At 40.2% G+C, this 23020-nt stretch overlaps 1 protein-coding gene across 4 annotated transcripts in view; it reads right to left on the bottom strand.

Annotated features, from left to right (window-relative positions):
* Positions 1-1826: 1826 nt before the first annotated feature.
* The window catches only part of LOC123755892 (uncharacterized), an 86539-nt gene continuing 65345 nt past the window's right edge, over positions 1827-23020 (bottom strand). For all 4 annotated transcript variants that reach the window (XM_045738818.2, XM_045738817.2, XM_069300116.1 and 1 more), the window contains 2 exons: positions 6494-6655; positions 1827-6269 (listed from right to left, as the gene is read on the bottom strand). In XM_045738818.2, the coding sequence (XP_045594774.2) occupies positions 2234-6269; positions 6494-6636 (4179 nt within the window). In that variant the 5' untranslated portion in view covers positions 6637-6655 and the 3' untranslated portion in view covers positions 1827-2233. The remainder of the gene's footprint in view (positions 6270-6493; positions 6656-23020) is intronic.

Genomic DNA, 23020 nt, shown 5'->3' with positions numbered 1-23020 from the left:
GTGTGCTTGTGATTTGATACACTATTTTACACTGCATATTAAATGGTATCTGACAACTATTATTACCTCCCTTCCCCATTTATATTTTATATTAATGTGAAGCAAATTATATCCCTTGATTTTCCTTGTAATTAATGATTATAGAAACATTAATATTAATATCAAAGCAAATTATTATTTTTTCTTTGTTTAATGTCACAACCATGATTTTGACACTAATCAAACAAAAATCTGGTTTTGACATTAATCTATTTTTCTGTGATTTCAATAACATTGATTATATCTGCATGAGAACACCTAACTCATTCAATATATTTCTAATACTCCAGATCTATTCTTTTGTGGGTTACTATGAGTCAGGTTGTATGTTTGATAGGGGACATGGGCAGTGCGTGCCTTGTAGAGATGCTGTTGCCTGATGCGGTATGTAGCCAAAGATGATTGTGTTTTGATTGCTAGTTTGGGCTCCATTTGATGGTTATGTAAGTATTGTCACCGTTATTAACTTTAGTCTTAATATCAGACCTGCCATAGCAGTGATCTTGAAAAAGCATAGAGGATCACTATACCTTTTATAGCAGATCCTAGTCTTGCTTAAAAAGTGGCTTTTTACATGTTCAAAGCATATTTTTTTTTTACATTTCTATTCAGAAGTTTATGCTCTACAGCTTATAAAAAAGGGTAAATTCCCCTTTAAAATTAATTAATTAGTAAATCACTCCCATTTGTAATAACAGGAATGCTCATTCCAGTTTGTAGTACTGTATTGGGTAACTTTACTGTCCAATTTGTAATAAGGGCTAAACTTACTGTTTGTATTAAACAGAGATAAGTTTTACGAAAATATGCAATAAATGAAAACTGGTTTGATTTCAATCAAACTTTTTTGGCTAGTTGTACATTAAAATGAGTTCAACTGGTCAAATTCTCAGCATCGTAGCATAAATAGGGAGAAAAAATATTGAATTATGTCAAAATTTTTCCAAAATGGGCAAAAATTAACATCAAACACAAGTGTCAACTGAAATCATGGCTATGACTAAGCTATCACAATAGCATATAAAAAAGTATTTTAATAATTAGTTTTATGAAAAAAAAAAAAAAAAAAAAAAAAAAAAATTCTCATATTTTTTATCTGCCAATTTGCATGAAACTTATACACCTTACAGAACCTAATCCTATCTGTAAGGGTGAAAATCTTGGAGGAAACTGGTTGATGTCAACCTCAACCACAGGTGACAGAATCTTTGACCTTATTTATTGTAAAGTAGCAAAACTGACTCTCCTCTTTCATTTTTTTCAATTTACATGAAATTTACACCTTGTATGTAGAGTTTACGTCTCCACAATATCTATAAAACATTTTTTTCCTAGGTTCATTTACTGATTTTATATATATTTGCAAACATGAAATATTGGCATATATTTTTGGGGAAATTTGACTACTTGTATTTAAGGAACTAAACATATTTTGGATAATCTCCCTTATACAAATCCTTTATTATAAGCTAATGTGATAGATGAGTGTCATAGAGATGATTTAGTTTGAAACTTGTGGTTGTAGAGAATTATTGAAAATGTGTAAAATTCATTGAAAAAAACAAAAATTCCCTCCCTTTCTATTTAGGGTGCGATACTGAAACGTAGAACAGTTGCAGCCCTTTTTATATACAACTAGTAAAAAAAAATGGGTTGATATTAAACAACATTTAAAATCACATAAGACGGCCCCTTAAGAAGTAAATTTACTGTCTAATTTTCTAGATGCTTCCTCTTCTCAAGTAGCAGTTTTTCAGTTTTCTCTTAAATGGAAAAGGAATGCAAAATTCACATTTTAAGAAAGTACTTTATTCTACTTTATATACAAATATTATAATAATACTTATCAATATTTTTCAAATTATAATTCCTGAATTACTCAAGAAGAATTTAAACTTATACTAACCTATGTACATAATGATGTTTGTGTCTCTTGCCAACTTGTCTCATACGACTAAGCTGTTTGTATAATTCCACAGGTACTGGTGTGCATTCCAATCAATATTAAAAAAAAAAGGTACAAAATATATTGCAGTGCGTCATACTGTAATAATATACAGCACGGTATTAAACTTAACTAAACTTCAATTTATTAATAAAAAATTGAGTAGCAACAGCATTTTCATAGATCTTATGACTTTAACACAGGAAAGAGAGATACAGTATTATACATTAAGTCTGAATGACTTAGGATTCACTCAGTCACAAGAGCCAGGAATACTTGTCTGCTGCTCATGTACTTTTTGTTGAGGGACTGCACGGCCCGCTGAGCCTCCTGAGGGGTGGGAAAGGCAACACGAGCATCAGCAGTAGGCTGGTTAAATTCATTGTATCGCCTGATAATATTTTCTGGTCTCAATGCTGAAAAATCTATGAAAAACTCAAGGATATCATCAGTTGAAGCACGATATGGAACATTGCTTAGTGCCACTACACATCCTGGTTTACCAAAATTTTCTGGAGGAATGGCTGAACCCATAGTTTCTTCAATTGATTTATCTATAGGATCCCTCAAGAGTGACAATGAGCCTCGCATTCTGCTGAAGGATCCATCATTTGGTCCTCGAGGTCCTGATATACCTGGTGGCATTCTGCTCATCCCTCGCATTTCTCCGCGGGGTCGAAAACCTCGTGGTCCACCTGGAAAATGTCCAATGAGTCCACCTCTGTAAGGCCCTGGAATCATTCCTCCTGGACTAGAGAAAGAATTTGAGCTTCGCTGCTCTATACTATTTGGATGTTCTTTTATTTGGTCTCGAACCGATACAGAATCACACAATGATTCATTTTGGGTATCTTGCTGCTCTTCTTCTTTTGAAGATTCAATAATTTCTTTTGGTTGTGCTGGTTGATTTTTATCAACACTTACATTTTCTGTACTCTTTTCTGATTTTCCTGCAACTGTAGGTGCACCAGATTTTTGTCCTTTTCTTATCAGTTCAAGAGGATCAAATGTGAGACCCATTGCATTCATAACTAAAGGTTTTGCTATCATTTCTACTCCCACCTTAACTTTGCAAAGTTGCTGTTGGCTTTTGCCCACAGCACGCCGTGCATCATCAATCAACGGAAACATAACATACACGTCATGTGATCCATTAGAGTTTGCATCACAAAAATGAACACGTTCTGGTACTAGCCCCTCATCACTGAAAAAGTCTCGAATATTTGGTTCTGTTGCTTCCTTAGGTACTCCTTTCATTACTACAGAATCTGTAAGTAGGTCAGCACCCATTGGAAGGTGCTTTGTTTGGGATTCATCACCATTTTGGTTCTCTGTTTTATTTTCTTCTACCTTTTTTTCATCTTGTTTAGAATTATTCTTTTGAGGCACAGTTTGGCCTGGCTGAGATTTCCCAGACTGACTGCCACTTTGAATTTGAATCAAGTCTCTGTCTCTAACAGCAGGTATCATTGCATCATTTGGACATATTTCAACAGTAATAGGGTTTCCATCAATAGAAGCATCAGCCAAGCTTTCAACAGCTTGTTGTGCTTCTTCTGGTGTGTTTAGCCGCACAAAACAACGGCCAGATGGGTGACGGGTTCCCTTCTCTCTTTCCAAGACAATGTCTTCAATTTTAAAATTATTAAACATTTGACCAACATCATGATCAGTACATCCCACTGGGAGGCCTGATACACATACACATGTGCTGTTTGTCCATGATTGTTTTTCTTCAGATGAACCTGGAGGTCTATTACTGGGATGTGATTTGCTCCCTTTCATTTTATTAACATCCATTGCAGTCTCATATTTGGACTCAGAAATAAGAACAACTTCAACTTTATTATCAAATATGTAATTACCAGAAAATCTAAGAGCCCTTATTGCATCTCGAGGTTGCGAAAACTGCAAGAGTGCAACATCTTTTCGATTTCCTTGTTCATCAACTAAAAGTTTAATGCCTGTTTTTGGAACAAAGATACCATGGAAAAGGTCACGCACAGAACGGTAAGATGCATTTACAGGTGTATTGCGAATTTCTACACAACATGTACTTTCTTCTCCCCATTCTGAGCTGCCTTCTCTATAGTTATAGGTACCACCTCTAGCACGGTAGCTCCCACGTCCTCTATATCCTCCACGATAGCTATAACCATCTTCATGACTTTCCTCTTGATATCCACTAAAGCGTGGATTAAAGCCTCGTCCACCTCGGCTAATACGTCCTCTTTCCATGCCACGTGGTACTCTACTTCGATAACCTCGATAGCTGTATGCATCACCATAACGTTCATGTTCTTCACCATGTCTATCTTGATCTCGGTGATAATAACCTTCTTCATCCCAGTTATGAGGATCATGCTTCCAATTATCTTTTTCATTCCAATTTTCATGCTTATCTCCACTGTTCCTACCTGTCCAATTTTCTTCTTCCCGCCCATTCCAACCTTCACGCCTACCCCGTGTGCTCCAGCTAGATGATTCATCAGTATCATCACGCCTATCAACAGCTTCCCAACGAGTCCCACGGTCATGAGGGTCCCGTTTACTTCGAGATTCCCAACCTCCTAGTCTCTCTGTGTCATCATGGGAACCTTCATGGGCTTCTTTCAGATCCTTTGGAGGTCTTTCTTCTCTAGCACTTCTATTTTCTCTTGTATCCATTTCTGACCTAAAACTACTTCGATCTCTGGACTCCTTATCATCTCTAAATTCTTTTTGTTTGCTACTGCTCATTGTATCTTTCCCTTCCTTGGAATCCCACCCTCTTTGAGAAGGTTCAGGTCGGACTCGATCAAACTGATCTATGTTGTACTCATTTTCTGGTTCATTTGGAGGTGGGCGATTCCTTGAATGCCCAAGGAATCCAAAGCTCTCATTGTTCCTGTGAGACATTCCCCTGCCATTGCCTCCATAAGGCAATTCACCTGGACCATCACCTAACAGACCTTTAATGTCAGATCTTGGTAACCCATCCCCAGGGCCTCTCAAGAGTCCACCCATACCTTCATTTCTCTGAATACCTGACTTTCCAGGCATCTGTCTGGAATCTATATAACTTCCAGGGCCTTCTACAATAATTGGATGGTCATCCGCAGGCTCTGTGTCCATTGGTTCATTGAAAGTATTTGACATACTTGACATAGGTATGGAGGGAGGAGGAATACTCATATTTCCAATACTAAATGGTAGTATAGAGCTGAATGGTGGTGGTGCTGTATTGTATGATGGCACAGGATTAAATGATTGTGCTGAGCTATATGCTGGGGTTGGGGCAGGTGATGGAGTTTGGATGGGAGAGTTTTTGATGGGCTCTGAGAGACTTGGTAAAGGTCCTCTCATACTGGCACTAGGAATATCACCCAGGCCTGGTATTCCTTCTGCACCACTACTGGTAATATCTCTGCTAGGTGGTTCGAGTGGAGCAGACACACTCTCGTTATTTTCTTGACTAAATCTGTCACTGCGGTCACGTCCAACACGGATATTACGCTCCTTGTCACGGTCACGGTCACGATTTCTATCTCTGCCACGGTCACGCTCCCGGCTTCTAGTACGTCTACGACTACGGCCACTACGATCACGACTGCGAGACCTCGATCTGGTTCTGTGGCGTCGACGACGATCTCTATCACGGGACCTTGAACGTGTTCTGCTGCGTGACTTTGTTCTACGTCTCCTACTATCACGTCCTTTGGTATCCCTCTTGGATGATGAAGTTGATGATGACTTTTTCTCTTCCTTTCTTTCAGTGTTATTTGCAGATAAATTGGAATGAACAGCAGCTTGTGAGTCGTTAGCAGCATGAGAATTATGGGGACCACTAGATGTAGTTGGGCTTGGAATGTGGGAGGGGGTATGGGATGGATTTTGTGAAGGAGTGCGAGGAGGGAGAGTAGAGGGGGGCATTGTCATAGGTGGTGCTTGCTGCAAGTTTGGTTGATTTGGAGGAGAGTTAATATGTGAAGTAATATGGGGGGCCATTTGTTGTTGTGCTTCAACTTGTGTATGTGCTTGAAATGGTGGATGTCCAGGAAGCTGTTGGTGTTGCAAAGTAGGTGCAGGAGCCTGTGGCAGCTGAGGAACTGTAGGAACGGGAGGGGGTTGTGCCTGTGTTGGGATAACTGTGGGTGCCATGTATCCTTGGAGTGCCATGGCCTGCTGACGGGCAGCTTCAATAACCTTTTGCATCTCTGTTCGTGAAGACAACAGCAGGGTCACCTGAATTCCCTTCAAGCTGGATCCTGTTTTCTGCATGGCCAATCTTGCATCCTCATCCGTGCTATTCAGAAATAGTTACATTTATTTATCAATGGCATACTTCTAATGATGCATATATTGTACACCAAATTACACTGATTGTACTATCACATGCACAGTCTTTTCTATCCCAAATTTCCCTAATATTCTCTGATCATATGTAACTGACAATATTTGCAAACTTTTTCATAACATCAAATTTAACAAATGCAATTAAATTGCTGTAAGTTCTGTGTAAATACAAACCTAAACGCAATGAAGGCATCGCCAAGTTCTCCGCCGACGATGTGTACACCACCCTCGGGAATGGAGAGACCCTTGAAGAATTCACGAATGTCAAGGGCATTGGCCGACCACGGCAGATTCTGCAACCGGATAATCACACTCATGGTGGCTGGGGTGCTCCACCTGAAACCCATGTTAATATCTGTTATATTCAAGTAACACTTATTCAACATTAAAAATACAATATCCAAATAAAGTACCATGTACTGTATTCATTAACGTCCGGGAATGCTGACAATAATAATACAGTATTCTGTTAAAAAATATAAGATAATTTGAATAACACAAATTATCAAATTATCTCCAAATTCCCTTTGATATTGTTCCTCCACTAGATACTAGTGAGGTGTCCCAAGAATTGGTCTTACCACAATGAATATACTGCATACATTTCTCCCTACACCCAGAAATTTTAAAGCACATAGATAAGCACATAGACACTGTACATACATACAGCAAGCACTTTCTCTCATAAGTAACTGCATATGCAGTTAATTCATTTAACCCTGAATCCAATGCTGGCCCAACCTTGTTTAATACTGCCCTGCACAGCACAGATTCATTAGTGCTATTTATTCTCTGAAAGGAGGGGACAGTATTGAAAAAAAAAAAAAAAAAAATGATGAATATTCATTACAGTACTGTAGAGTATAATTAGCTGTATAATTTTTTTGGAGTAAGGTTGCTCAGTCAATAGACTGAACATTAATGAGCACTCTCAGCCATTGAGAATTAACATGGTAAACTGTATGCTCTCTGGAACTGAGAGCTAACATGGCATGTTGTATGCTCTCAGCAAATGACAGCTAACATGGCATACTTTATTCTCTCAGTCAATGAGCACCTTCAGTTCATGGTGCTTGCCAAGATACAGTATTTTGTTGATGCTGTGATCTTTCTCTGCCACATATTTTGCATTTTGAGCCATAATGACTGATAAAAGAGCATGCATGTAGCATGGCTATTTGTTCCACGAATTTGGCAAGGAAAAGTATCACACTCAATTTATATATACAAGTGGATGTCAGATCAAGTGGGAGTGTTAGACATATGTGCATCCTGCACAGTATAAAATTAAGTGGTAAGTACTGACTTGGCTGCTACACTTACATTTCATGTAATAATCAAAGGAATTAAGAGGATGAATATTTACTTAATTGGAAGTGCAAGCCATCAAGCACTTTCATTTCCCAAGTGCTTCACCTCTTGGGAAAGTTATAACATGTTTCATGATTAAAGCTGCTGCAGATCATTGTACAGTATACTCTTATTGGATGTAAATAATTTGGAAGATTTCAAGCCGAAATATCATGCTTATCTTTCACATGATGGGTGTGGGAAGGGTATTCTGTGTAGCATGAACATACAGTCACTAATAAAAACTAAATCGTGAAAGATGGTAGAATAACTGTGGAAGGTAAGGGTGATGGTGGAAGGTAAGGGTGATGGTGGAAGGGGTGATGGTGGGAGGGGTGAAGGTGCTAGTGAGGGAGGGGTGAAGGTGATAGTGAGGGAGGGGTGAAGGTGATAGTGAGGGAGGGGTGAAGGTGGTAGTGAGGGAGGGGTGAAGGTGATAGTGAGGGAGGGGTGAAGGTGATAGTGAGGGAGGGGGTGAAGGTGCTAGTGAGGGAGGGGGTGAAGGTGATAGTGAGAGAGGGGGTGAAGGTGATAGTGAGAGAGGGGGTGAAGGTGATAGTGAGGGAGGGGTGAAGATGATAGTGACGGAGGGGGTGAAGGTGATAGTGAGGGAGCAGAGAACTTTCAAATCCAGGGATCCCATCACAATGACTGTACTCTTCAAGTCACTTGTGTAGTCCCGTCTCTGCTCATCACTTCACGCTGAGTACTGCTCATCACTTCCCCCCTGTGAGTACTGCTCGAGTGAGTACTCGAGCAGTACTCACTGCTACTCACACTCCCCCCTCCCCCTTCAGAGCAGGAGAGATTGCTGAAATAGAGGGAATACAGAGAACATATACGGCACGCATAGACGCGATAAAGCATCTAAATTATTGGGATCGTCTCAAAGCTCTCCAAATGTACTCACTATAAAGGAGACGAGAGAGATATCAAATAATATACACGTGTAAAATACTGGAGGGCCAGGTCCCAAATCTACACAGTAAAATAACAACGTACTGGAGTGAACGATATGGAAGAAAATGCAGAATAGAACCAGTGAGGAGCAGAGGTGCCATAGGCACAATCAGAGAACACTATGAACATCAGAGGTCCGCGGTTGTTCAACATCCTCCCAGCGAACATACGAAATATTGCCGGAACAACCGTGGGCATCTTTAAGGGGAAAACTCTTCGAGTGCCGGACCACGTGGCCGCTCCAAGCAACAGCCTGGTGGACCAAACTCTCACAAGTCAAGCCTGGCCTCGGGTCGCGCTTGGGGAGTAAGAAGAACTCCCAGAACCCCATCAAGCAGGAGGGGAGATGGCCTTTGCTTGGCCTGCTATGCGAACGTCATAGTTTCTTTTTGCTCTCCTTATCTCTCTTTTTTTTTAATATTTAACCAGTTGTGCGAATTCTTGTTCTAAACTGACTTCCCCATTCTTAATTCTTTTGTACCAAGCTCTCTTTCTACCTATAAGGTTTTTCAGATACTTTGTTATTCATTTGGGGTCATTTGTATTTGATCTATTCAATTTGTAAGGTATACTACTTTCCTGTGCTTTGCTTAGAATATTTGTAAATAAGTTATATTTTGAATCCAAATCGAAATCCTCCTTTACATCACACATCGTTGGGTTCATGTCTTGCTCCAAGATCGCCCCCCCCCCAAGGCTTTCCAATATATTTGCCCCCATATACATGCCCCAAAAAATTTCTTAGGATATTGAAATTAGCTTTACGAAAATCTGGCACTTTAACAGAATTTTCTCCTGCAGATCTATTCCACTCTGTGCTAAATCTGATTTATTTGTGATCACTAGTGAGGGAGGGGTGAAGGTGCTAGTGAGGGAGGGGTGAAGGTGCTAGTGAGGGAGGGGTGAAGGTGCTAGTGAGGGAGGGGTGAAGGTGCTAGTGAGGGAGGGGTGAAGGTGCTAGTGAGGGAAGGGTGAAGGTGCTAGTGAGGGAAGGGTGAAGGTGCTAGTGAGGGAAGGGTGAAGGTGCTAGTGAGGGAGGGGTGAAGATGCTAGTGAGGGAGGGAGGGATGAGGGTGACAGGTGGTCGAGATGTATGGCAGAGCTCGAGGAGGCTAGCAGTACTCATGGTAGAGAAACCTCAAAGCATTCTCAACATCATTCAACCCGTAATCTCGTCTAATACCTCGCTTTTTTCTGAATGGGCCAATCCGTTAAAAATCCGACAGGTTTGTAGAAATGCAAGAAAAAAAAAAGCATTTTATGTGTCTTCTAACCCAAGTCGGGCTCTTACCAGCCCTATCAAACCCCCCATACATTACGTCCTCCTTTGATGGAGTGATAGACGGCCGACAGGCCTTAATAAAAAGGCCTGTCGGCCTTTTATTATTATAAAATAATATCGACGTTGTCTATGCACTAGCCAGGATAGGTCCGGTGGGTTGTTTGAGTTCGTACGTTAGGCAAGACAACTGCATGTTTTACTGCATAGGCTACGGATGTTGGATCTTCACTTGATGAGAGAGACCGTTTATAATTAAGACGAGCTTTGTTCAAGATGTATTTGACCGTAATTTTACGAATGTCTTCAACACACACGCACACAGATGGCATGGGTGTCAAACATTACGGTAGAGACCAACGATTACCATCTTTTACCATAGCAAGTTACGACACCGTTTTCTTTAAAGCCAGTACAGGCCTTCAGAATGCATCTAATGTTAATATGTTATTCCACCAAGGAATTGCTTGTTTAGAATGATGGTTGCAAGGGGTGGTTGCTTTAAAGAATTGTAACAGAGAGTAAACAGAGTAATCACATTTAAACCTACCATGCTATAATAATGGTAGCTTCCCCAATACTGTCACAACAGGGGCAACAGCATGGTTGGGAAAGATAATAAAAACAGGAACAAATGTAACTGCAGAAAGGCCAATTGGCCCATACGAGGCAGCTCCTATGTATAACCACCCAATCCCCACTCATATACATGTCAAACCCCGTTTGAAACAATCGAGGGACTTCACCTCCACCAAGTTGTTCACCATCCTCCCAGCGAGCATAAGAAATATTGCCGGAATAACCACGGACGTCTTAGTTTTAGACTAGATAGTTTTCTTCGAGTGCCGGACCAACCGGGCTGTGGTTGGTTGTGTAAATACTCGTTTGGTAACAGGGTTGTTGATTTGTGGAACAAATTACCGCGTAACGTGGTGGTGGGGTCCCTCGATTGATTCAAGCGTGGGTTGGACATGTTTATGAGTGGGATTGGGTGGTTATAGATAGGAGCTGCCTCGTATGGGCCAATAGGCCTTCTGCAGTTACCTTGTTCTTATGTAAGAGGTGGCAGGTGCATGAATAGTCGTAAGATGATTGAAGGAGAAGGCAATAAATAGGCAGAAGAGAGATGAGAAGAAAATCTTAGAGGAAGAAAGCTAAGGCAAAGGTAGGGAAGGTAAGGTGTAATAAAGGAAATAGTAAGATACTTAAACTGCATCTGCCAATCTTTTGACTATTTCAAACCCCTATTTAGAGCGTCTTGAAGTGATAGTGAGTCTTTTTTCCGGGGTTATTTCCCCCTACCGATTCTTGTATCGTCGGCAAATTAAGTAATAATGAGAAATGATCAGTTAAGATCGTCAGTAAATTTTGAATGGGTATCTAAATATACAGGAGCATAGCAAAGTGAACGATGGATTGATGCGGACGTGAGAACGGGACCCACAGAGGTCTGAGTTCACCTGTACCAAGGAGAACTACTCAGTTGAGATAACTAACTAAAGTGACAAAGAAAAAAGGAAGGATTCTAACATTCCGCTCCTCGGGAACGTTTGAAAGGAACGCCACACACATTGTACCTACATTTGTCACATAATAAATGAAAGCCATTAGCCAGAAACCTTAAAAGTAAGGTTAACTCAAAGAGGCAAATGATACACACTAGGTGTAAGATACGAGAGAACACAGCGTATGTCATTACCAGTCACAGAGGCTTCTTATAAAATGTAATGGAATAAAAAGATACTATACCGGTTATTAGTATTAATACATAATGGAGAATATTCATATTAATTATTGAAGTCTGTGAAATGATTATAAAACCCGTGTGTATTCCCCCAGGAAGAAAGAGTGGGAGGGGGAGGGAGGGAGGAAGAGGGATTAAAGCTGCCCAAGCCACGTCGAGCCTCGAGCAGTCACCCTCACAATAAACCATAAAGACTCCTTTTACTTCTTATTGCATCGTATTTCACTGGGGGGGTTAATAATTCATTGTTCCTGGAGCATTAAAGACAATAATATTCATATTATCGACTAAAAACTCCCCCCTTCTGCATCTTCCTGCAAGCCAGTTGACCTTGACCTACTTACTCTTAGTATACCCGCATACCAATAGCATACATTTAAACACTACAAGTCACTGCAGAAGAACGTGGTGAACAATAACGTGGCTGAAAATTGTTGACCAAACCGCACACTAGAAATTGAAGAGATGATGTTTCGGTCTGTCCTCGACCATTATCAAGTCGATTGAGATGAGAGGAAGGCAATAAATAGGCAAGAGATTGGTGAGGAGGAAAGCTTGGAGGAAGAAAGAAAAGCAAGGCCGCAGGAACGGTAGGTAAGGTGTAATAAAAGAAATAGGAATAAGAAAGGGATTGTAATAGAAACCAAGGGAAAGAAAAAGAAGAAAGATAAGGCTTATCATAAGTCACGGCCCTTGAGGATTTGTTCATTTGATGCATACGCTATTGTGATTTATGTGTAGTGTAGTGTAAAGCCTACGCCTTCCTTTTATCTTCCTTCTTTTTCTTTCCCTTGTTTTCACTTACAATCCCTTTCTTATTCCTCGGGCTTCAACGTCAGAAGCCCGAGACTTCAACAGGCTTCCACTACACATAAGGGGCTTAACTGGCGACCCCCTCACAGTGTTCAAGAGAGAAGTGGATAAGCACCTCCAAAGGATACCTGATCAGCCAGGCTGCGAGCAGCCGCGTCCAACAGCCTGGTTGACCAGTCCAGCAACCAGGAGACCTGGTCAGGGACCGGGCCGCGTGCACGTCAAGCCCTGAAATCACCGCAAGGTAAATTCAATATTTATAAAGAAATGCAAAGTGCCAGTAGCATAGGCACTCAGTATAGTGTGAAGGAACAGCTTGGACACGAGGGAGATACCAGATGCGCTGAAAGCAGCAGACATAATAGCCCCTCTACACAAGGGGGGAAGCAAAACATTGGCAAAGAACTATAGACCAGTTGTACTAACGTCCCATATAATAAAAGTATTTGAGAGAGTGATCAGGAGTCAGGTCACTAGTTTCATGGAAACCAATGACCTCCACAACCCAGGCCAACATGGATTTAGAGCAGGAAGATCATGCCTCTCACAGCTACATGACCATTACGACAAAATCACTGAGGCATTAGAAGAAAAATAGAATGCAGCTTCTTCTTCTTGATAGTAGGTGCAGTTTGCATGAAGGGTTTGTCATTTGTCAAAACAGAATGCAGATGTGGTATACACGGACTTCGCTAAGTATTCGCATTCGATAAATCTGACCATGGAGTGATAGCACACAAAATGAGGTCAATGAGAATAACTGGTAAAGTAGGACGCTGGATACTCAGTTTTTTGTCGAACAGAAAATGTGTTCGACTAGGCAGCAGAAAATAACGTGATGTTTAACAGTGATAAATTCCAGGTACGGTTAAAATAAGAGCATAAGAAGATAAAAACAAGGTAACTGCAGAAAGCCTATTGGCTCATACGAGACAGCTCCTATTTATAACCACCCAATCCCACTCATATACATGGAACCAGTGGTTAGAGGCATTTGTTTGGGTTTAAACTGTTAGTAGATAGTGGTATGGGAATTAATAGGGAGGAAGGAGGTAATAAAAGTATGTGTTTGTTGGAGAAACAAATTGGCAAAATGATCAGGGAAAAAGAAGGGCCTCAAAATAATTCACTTAGGGTATATTACACTAGTATATTACAGTAGAAGTATAAGAAACAAAATAAACGAGTTAAATGCACTTGTGTGTACAGAAAAAAATTGATTATTCTATAATAATAATATTGTTATTCTATAATAATATTCTATATATATAGAAAAAATAGATATTTGTTATCTATTATACGAACACGAAACAATGGATATAAATTGGATAAGTTTAGATTTAGGAAAGACTTGGGTAAATACTGGTTCAGTAACAGGGTTGTTGATTTGTGGAACCAATTGCCGCGTAACATTGTGGAGGTGGGGTCCCTCGATTGTTTCAAGCACGGGTTGGACAAGTATATGAGTGGGATTGGGTGGTTATAGAATAGGAGCTGCCTCGTATGGGCCAATAGGCCTTCTGCAGTTACCTTTGTTCTTATGTTCTTATGTTATCTGTACAAATGTATATGAGTGGGATTGGGTGGTTATAAATAGGAGCTGCCTCGTATGGGCCAATAGGCCTTCTGCAGTTGCCTTTGTTCTTATGTTCTTATCTTTTTATTTTAGGTTATCTTTTTATTCTAGCATAGTTGAGGCAGGTGATAGTGGTAAGGATAGTAATGTTGTGTACCTTGACTTTAGCAAAGCTTTTGATACAGTGCCACATGAAAGACTGATTAAAAAGATAGAGGCTCACGGTATGGGGGTGCTATATTAAGATGGATTAGGGCATGGCTATACCAAAGGAAACAGAGAGTTAGTATAAATGGTGTCAAGTCAGAGTGGGAAAATGTTGTAAGTGGAGTGCCTCAAGGCTCAGTCCTGGGACCTCTGTTGTTTATAATATAAGAACATAAGAACAAAGGTAATTGCAGAAGGCCTATTGCCCCATACGAGGCAGCTCCTATCTATAACCATCCAATCCCACTCATATACTTGTCCAACCTGCGCTTGAAACAATCGAGGGACCCCACCTCCACCACGTTACGCGGCAATTAGTTCCACAAATCAACAACCCTGTTACCGAACCAGTATTTACCCAAGTCTTTCCTAAATCTAAACTTATCCAATTTATACCCATTGTTTCGTGTTCTGTCTTGTGTTGATATTTTTAATACCCTATTAATATCCCCCCTGTTATGTCCATTCATCCACTTGTAAACCTCTATCATGTCACCCCTAACTCTTCGCCTTTCTTTCTTCGCAACTTAAGCTTTGTTAATCTTTCTTCATATGAAAGATTTCTAATTTGGGGAATTAACTTAGTCATCCTACGTTGGACACGTTCAAGTGAATTTATATCCATTCTATAATACGGCGACCAAAACTGAACTGCATAATCTAAATGGGGCCTAACCAGAGCAAGATATAGCTTAAGAACCACACCAGGTGTCTTGTTACTAACGCTTCGATTAATAAATCCCAGTGTCCTATTCGCCTTATTACGAACATTCATGCATTGATCCTTTTGTTTTAAATTCTTACTAACCATAACTCCCAGATCCCTTTCGCAATCCGACTTCGCAATCTCAACACCATCTAGCTCGTATCTTGTAACTCTATCATCATTACCTAGCCTCAGAACTTTACATTTATCAGCATTAAACTGCATTTGCCAATCCTTTGACCATTTCAAAACCCTATCTAGATCAACTTGAAGTGATAGTGAGTCCTCCTCCGAATTAATTTCCCTACCTATTTTCGCATCATCGGCAAATTTGCAAATGTTGCTACTCAAACCTGAATCTAAATCATTTATATATATTATAAACAACAGAGGGCCCAGGACAGAGCCCTGAGGTACTCCACTAACAACATTATCCCACTCTGACTTAACCCCATTTATACTAACTCTCTGTTTCCTTTGGAATAGCCATGCCCTAATCCAAGTTAATATACCACCCCCAATACCATGAGCTTCTATTTTTTTAGTCTTTCATGTGGCACTGTATCTAAAGCTTTGCTAAAGTCAAGGTACACAACATCACAATCCTTACCACTATTAACTGCCTCAACTATGCTGGAATAAAAAGTTAGCAAATTTGTTAAACATGAACGGCCATTTGTAAAACCATGTTGCGACTCATTTATTAATTGATGTTTTTCAAGATGGAGACGAATTGTATTTGCAATTATTGATTCAAGTAACTTTCCCACAATGGACGTTAGGCTAATTGGCCGATAGTTTGACGCAAGTGATCTATCTCCTTTCTTAAAAATTGGTACCACATTAGCTACCTTCCATGACTCTAGGCACTCTGCCTGACTCTATTGATTTATTAAATATGGTAGACAGTGGCTCGGAAAGCTCCTCTTTGCATTCTTTAAGCACCCTGGCAAACACTCATCCGGCCCTGGGGATTTGTTTGGTTTTAGTTTTTCTAATTGTTTAATTACATCCTCCCTGGTAACTGCTAAACTAGTCAACCTGTCCTCATCCCCACCCACATAGACTTGTTCGGCTGAAGGCATATTGTTAAGTTCTTCTTTAGTAAATACAGATATAAAATATGTTAACAATACTACTCATCTCCTTGTCATTATCCGTTATTTGACCTGTCTCAGATTTTAATGGACCTATCCTTTCCCTAGTCTTAGTTCGATATAATTGAAAAAACCCTTTAGGATTTGACTTTGCTTGTCCTGCTATGCGAACTTCATAGTTTCCTTTTGCTTTCCTAATCTCTTTTTTAACATTTCTAACCAGTTGTATGAATTCCTGTTCTAAATTGACTTCCCCATTTTTAATCCTTTTGTACCAAGCTCTCTTTTTACTTATAAGGTTCTTTAAATTATTTGTTATCCACTTTGGGTCATTAGTATTCGATCTATTCAATTTGTATGGTATACTACGTTCCTGTGCTTTGTTTAGAATATTCTTAAATAAGTTATATATTAAATCCACATCGAAATCCCCTTTTACGTCACGTATCGCTGGGTTCATGTCTCGCTCCAAGACCGGCCCACACCCCATACCCAAGACTTTCCAATCTATTTAACCCAAAAAATTTCTTAGGCTATTAAAATCAGCTTTTCGAAAATCTGGCACTTTAACAGAATTTTCTCCTACAGGTCTATTCCATTCTATGCTAAATCTGATTACTTTGTGATCACTGTTCCCTAGCTCACTCTCTATTTCGATGTCATTAATTTGTGTTTCCCTGTTTGTTAACACTAAATCTAAAATATTATTTTCCCGCGTTGGTTCCTTAATGTGTTGCGTAAGAAAGCAATCGTCAATTAATTCTAGAAAATCTTCTGCTTCACTATTCCCAGTTTTGTTCACCAAGTTTATTCCACTAAAATTAAAGTCACCCATGACATAAATACTGTTAGATCTAGATACTCTAGATATTTCATCCCATAGATGCTTTGCTTCCATTCTGTCTAAATTTGGTGGCCTATATATAACTCCTATTATAATATTATTTGCTTTTTCGTTTAATTCTATCCGTTTAATTTAATTCGTTTAATATCTATAGTTTCTGTGTGTGGCTCAGTTTTGATTCCCTCTTTGAGACTACATTTCAAATTGTCCCTAACATATATGGCTACTCCCCCTCCTCGTCTAATATATCTATCTGTGTGAAATAGTTTAAATCCATTTATTTGATATTAAGCTAATAGTTCTCTATTTTCTACATTCATCCACGTTTCGGTAAGTGCAATAATATCTATTTTTTCTGTGCAGACAAGAGCATTTAATTCGTTAATTTTATTTCTTAGACTTCTACTGTTAGTGTAATATACCCTAAGTGAATTGTTATTTTGAGGCCCTTTTCTTTCCCTGATCATTTTGCCAATTCTTTTCTCCCACGAACACATACTTTTATTACTTCCTTCCTCCAAATCAATTCCATACCACTATCTACTAACAGTTTAAACCCAAACAAACACCTCTAACCACTAGGTTCCAACGAGTTCGCAACAGCAACAACCCCAGCCCTCGATAGATGCACCCCATCACGAGCATACATTTCATTTCTTCCATAGAAGTGTTCCCAGTTGTCTATGAAAGATATTGCATTTGATTTGCAATATCTTTCCAGCCGGCAATTGACACCAAGTGCCCTCGACATCCATTCATTTCCCACTCCCTTTCTTGGAAGAATGCCACATATGATCGGGATTCCTCCTTTACTCCTAACTAATTCAATGGCTGTCCTCATGGTATTGGGGGTGCTATATTAAGTTGGATTAGGGCATGGCTATTCCAAAGGAAACAGAGTTAGTATAAATGGGGTTAAGTCAGAGTGGGAGAATGTTGTTAGTGGAGTACCTCAGGGCTCTGTCCTGGGACCTCTGTTGTTTATAATATATATAAATGATTTAGATTCAGGTTTGAGTAGCAACATTTGCAAATTTGCAGATGATACGAAAATCGGTAGGGAAATTAATTCGGAGGAGGACTCACTATCACTTCAAGTTGATCTAGATAGGGTTTTGAAATGGTCAAAGGATTGGCAAATGCAGTTTAATGCTGATAAATGTAAAGTTCTGAGGCTAGGTAATGATGATAGAGTTACAAGATACGAGCTAGATGGTGTTGAGATTGCAAAGTCGGATTGCGAAAGGGATCTGGGAGTTACGATTAGTAAGAATTTAAAACAAAAGGATCAATGCATGAATGTTCGTAATAAGGCGAATAGGACACTGGGATTTATTAATCGAAGCGTTAGTAACAAGACACCTGGTGTGGTTCTTAAGCTATATCTTGCTCTGGTTAGGCCCCATTTAGATTATGCAGTTCAGTTTTGGTCGCCGTATTATAGAATGGATATAAATTCACTTGAACGTGTCCAACGTAGGATAACTAAGTTAATTCCCCCAAATTAGAAATCTATCATATGAAGAAAGATTAACAAAGCTTAAGTTGCATTCACTGGAAAGGCGAAGAGTTAGGGGTGACATGATAGAGGTATACAAGTGGATGAATGGACTCAAAAGGGAATATCAATAGGGTATTAAAAGTATCAACACAAGACAGAACACGAAACAATGGGTATAAATTGGATAAGTTTAGATTTAGGAAAGACTTGGGTAAATACTGGTTCGGTAACAGGGTTGTTGATTTGTGGAACCAATTACCGCGTAACGTGGTGGAGGTGGGGTCCCTCGATTGTTTCAAACGTGGGTTGGACATATGAGTGGGATTGGGTGGTTATGAATAGGAGCTGCCTGGTATGGGCCAATAGGCCTTCTGCAGTTACCTTTGTTCTTTTGTTCATATTACGTATTATGTATCATATACATATAAAGACAACTGCTTCGGGTAGATATGTGGCCATTCCACTAAATAATTACTAAAATGCGCTATGCTAGCTATGTTAGGAGAAAACATCCCTACTAGAACCACAGGTACAACAAGCTATCGGTGACCGGCTCGCTCACTGTATTGACTAGTGACCAGTTCAATGCAATGATCAGCTTATTGCAGCGACCAGTTCCAATAACCTGCTGCGCTCCAGTGATCGACCAGTTCGATGCAGTATTTACAAACATGATAAATAACAAACAAATCATCATTTGTCCTTACTAAAACTAGCACACCAAGAGACAGTCAATATTTAGACTGGCAACGAAAAGTAAGGTGTATTAAAAATTTCGAGAGCCAGTAAAAAGTTTGTTAAATGTTCTCGCAGTATACGAGAACGTATACTGCGGCTTTTGAACCATCAGTAAACGTCAGCAGTTCGCCTTGATGAACATAACAGCTCATTCGATCACGACTTGATTATAGCGCGGAACGGACCACAGCCTCTTCCTTTCCCTATTTTCAGATGTATAGGTTTGGTGTAGACTTTTCAGCCACGTTATTGTAACTTACTATTTGCTAAAGAGATGACACATTGGGAGGACAGAGTTAAGAGGGATGCAAAATGTTAAGTACTCAAGGTACAATACAATAAATATAATATCATTCTACTTTGCTCTGATGAAGGCGAATTAGCCGAAAGCATTCTTTATTTTTCAAATGTGTTATTTCCGCGCACATAATAATATTATATCGTATCACCTCATCCTTCTTGTATGCCTTCAGGCATACAAGGACACCAATACAAGAAGGATGAGAAGGTGATACGATATAATTTACAGGAATTGCAAACCTTGCAGTGAAAACGCCAGGCTTCGTCCTGTCATTTATTATAACAACCCTCGTACATCTTTCCTCATTATGAGAAATAACATCTCTGCCTCCTATGACAAACTGAGGTGAACCAATGCAGTGTATCATTACAAATGCAGCTCTGGAGACTGCACTCCAAAATATGTCTATAAAATACCAGTCTCCGTGGTGTAGTGGTAAGATACTCGCCTGGCGTTCCGCGAGCGCTTGGTCATGGGTTCGTATACTGAGCGGGGAGGATTTACTGGGCGCAAATCATTAGCTCTGTTTAACTCAACAGTAAAATGTGTACTTGGTTGTAACAACGATTCTTCGCGGCGGGGATCGTATTCCAAGGACCTGCCCGAAACGCTAAGTACAAGTGGCTGTACAAGAATGTAACAACTCTTGTATATATCTCAAAAAAAATATATGCTACATTGGACATACCACGAATATATTGTGTATGCGTCTTACATTTGCAAAACGGAGGTATTAAGCAACATCATTCTCAATACCACAACACTATCCTGAATCGCCAAGACATAGTGAAAGATAAGACACTAATCATATGCACCGACGATCGTAGGAGGCTTCGTACTCTTGAGGCTGTGTTCATTCAGCTACATCCAGGTGAATTCGGCTTCACGCATACGGCTTCGATTGTCCTCCTTCGATCCAGCGGGAAAATGTAAGACCTACATTGGCGGACAGCTAAAAGCCGGTATCAGGTAACAATCACCTCACCCTACCTGTTGTTGTCGTTTAAGATTCAGCTACTAGGAACAAAAAGTTCCAGGTAGCACGGGCAATGGTGAGCCCGTAGTGGACTTACCTGGCACAGGAGTGGGGATATAAGTTCGCCCTACCCTTCGCCGCTCTCTACGAATATGGTGGTTAGGTAAATCGTAGAGTGAGGTGTGTGCAACACATCCTCAATACGACATATTGTGTACGTGTTTTGGACCTCAATAATACGAGAATATGGTTTACAGAGTAAAAGTCTACCAATTGATTTGAGTTCAAAGTGGAAGTAATTATCAAAAGAAGGCACCAAACCGAGACTATATATACTATCAATGTCGCTGGATATTCAAATGGCGCTAAATATCACTGAGGACACCAATACGAGAACAAATGCGCATAAGGCGAGCGATATCAAAAGGTATCGGATTCACCATGGAGTCTATTGCGAGACAATGTCCCCGAGGAACATTAGGGAAGCAAGATATAAATCAGGCCAACACGTAAACCTCGCCACAGACATTTTCCCACCGTCTATTACAGTGGTAAGAGGAAGGAAAACGAAATTAAGTTACCTTTAAGAATGCGTGGTTTCTTATCTGAAACCTCTGACCAACGACCCTGCCAGTGGTCTTGGATGGAGGAATGAGTGGGTAGAAGTCTTTTTGGAAATAGGACAAGTGCGGATAGGCTCCACAGCGGCAGTGTCCGCATGTTCATTATAGGTAACAACAATATGGCTGAGAAGCCAGCAAAACTCAACTGTCTTGGATCTGTCTGAGATAAGAAACAGCCAATATTGGATTTCGACCATCACAGGATGTAAAGGGGTAATGACTCCAGAGCCACGAGGGCGCTACGAGTCAACCTTAATGACAAAGGAGCATTAATGGCAAGAAAGCAACTGATGTTCAGCATACAAGATTGCATAAAGTTCCGCCGTGATGATGGTAGTCTCCTGGGGTAGGTGGCACATAGGTCTGGTCAGGAAAGGCAACAGAATAGCTTACACCATCGGCAGAGTTCGATCCATCTGTGAAGACAGTAATGGAGCGGGAGTGAAGCAAAGTGTTCAAGGAAAAGGTGTTTCAGAACCGTAGGAGGGGTGCCTTTACCATGTGGGTCAAAGTCTTGCAAAATTTTGCAAGTAGGACGCTCCATACAGGCGAGGATGGAACGACATGAGAAATATTGTTAACAGGAACCGAGAGCGAATCTTGCAAGTGAGACACCCGTACAGAAAAGAAAGATCAAAGTGTAATTTCAGGTCAACGCCACCAATTTAATCAGATGGTTATCAAAATATTTATTTAAAAGTTACAGGATTAAATCGTACAAATTATGTTTTTTAAAGTATATAAGATTGGGTTATCTTATATGAATGGAGATTGTTATTTATGTATCTACCGGTACAGCAACTGATGCGAATGCCTTGGTAGCCTAAAAGGAGGCTGTAGGCAAAGAAGTTATAAAAAAAAAAAAAAAAAAAAAAAAAAAAAGCTGAACCTTCAATTTTGCCTCTATCCCTCACCTATAGACGCGTGCCGCCACCTGGCTGTAGGTAATGAATCTCCCGAAGATGAACACTTGTACACTAAGCGAATAAGAGCTTGGACACACTCCAACACTGTGTGTGAGCGCCCTGTTATCAATGACTATAAATCACTTGGAATGTACGAGATAATTTGCGCTCTAAACTACTTCACACATTCATGAATATTGAAAGATATTCTTGTGATGCACCTACAGTTTGCTAGTGCAGGCTAGTAGACTAGACTCGCATCTAAAGTTTTCTCCTGATTCCATGTATGACTAACTGTATTGAGATAGGGATTAACCCACTAACCAGCTCTTGATCTTCCGTATGCATTGCAATCATATAAAATAGAGTAGCAGCACATTGTTGTGTGTACCAAAGTGTGTGTGTATTATTATATAAAATTCCTGAAACAAGAATTTCCTTAAGTACTTAAGTACTATATTAATACATCTTCAAAAGGATTGATTCCTTCTGAAGATGTATTATACGAAAGTACTTAAGGAAATTCCTGTTTCAATTCTTCCTCCGTGGTCTGACACTGTCACATTTTTCATTACACACACACACACACACACACTAGAAAGTGAAGGGACGCCGACGATTCGGTCCTGGACCATTCTCAAGTCGATTGTGATGAGGGAAGTTGTTTGTTTAGATTCAGCTATTGGGAACAAAAGTTCCAAGTAGCACTGGCTATGGTGAGCCCGTAGTGGACTTACCTGGCACAGGAGAGGGGCTGTAACTGAATGATGATGAGGGAATGTTGTTATAGATTCAGCTGTTGGGAACAAAAGCTCCAAGTAGCACGGGCTATGGTGAGCCCGTAGCACAGGAGCGGGGCGAAACATGATGAGGGAATTGATTGATGAAAATTAAGCCACCCAAAAGGTGGCACGGGCATGAATAGCCCGTAAGTGGTGGCCCTTTTGAGCCAATACCAGTATCAAGAGCTGATACTGGAGATCTGTGGCAGGTGCGACTGCACCCTGCGTGACGGGAGATGTCTCCCGTGGGATGAGGGAAGGAGGCGAAGGCAATAAATAGGCAAGAGAGAGGCGAGGAG

Source organism: Procambarus clarkii, chromosome 43 (genome assembly GCF_040958095.1).
Source record: "Procambarus clarkii isolate CNS0578487 chromosome 43, FALCON_Pclarkii_2.0, whole genome shotgun sequence".
In the NCBI taxonomy this organism is placed as follows: domain Eukaryota; kingdom Metazoa; phylum Arthropoda; class Malacostraca; order Decapoda; family Cambaridae; genus Procambarus; species Procambarus clarkii.
The sequence above is the reverse complement of the archived record's forward strand: the minus strand, read 5'-3'. Positions and strand labels throughout refer to the sequence as shown.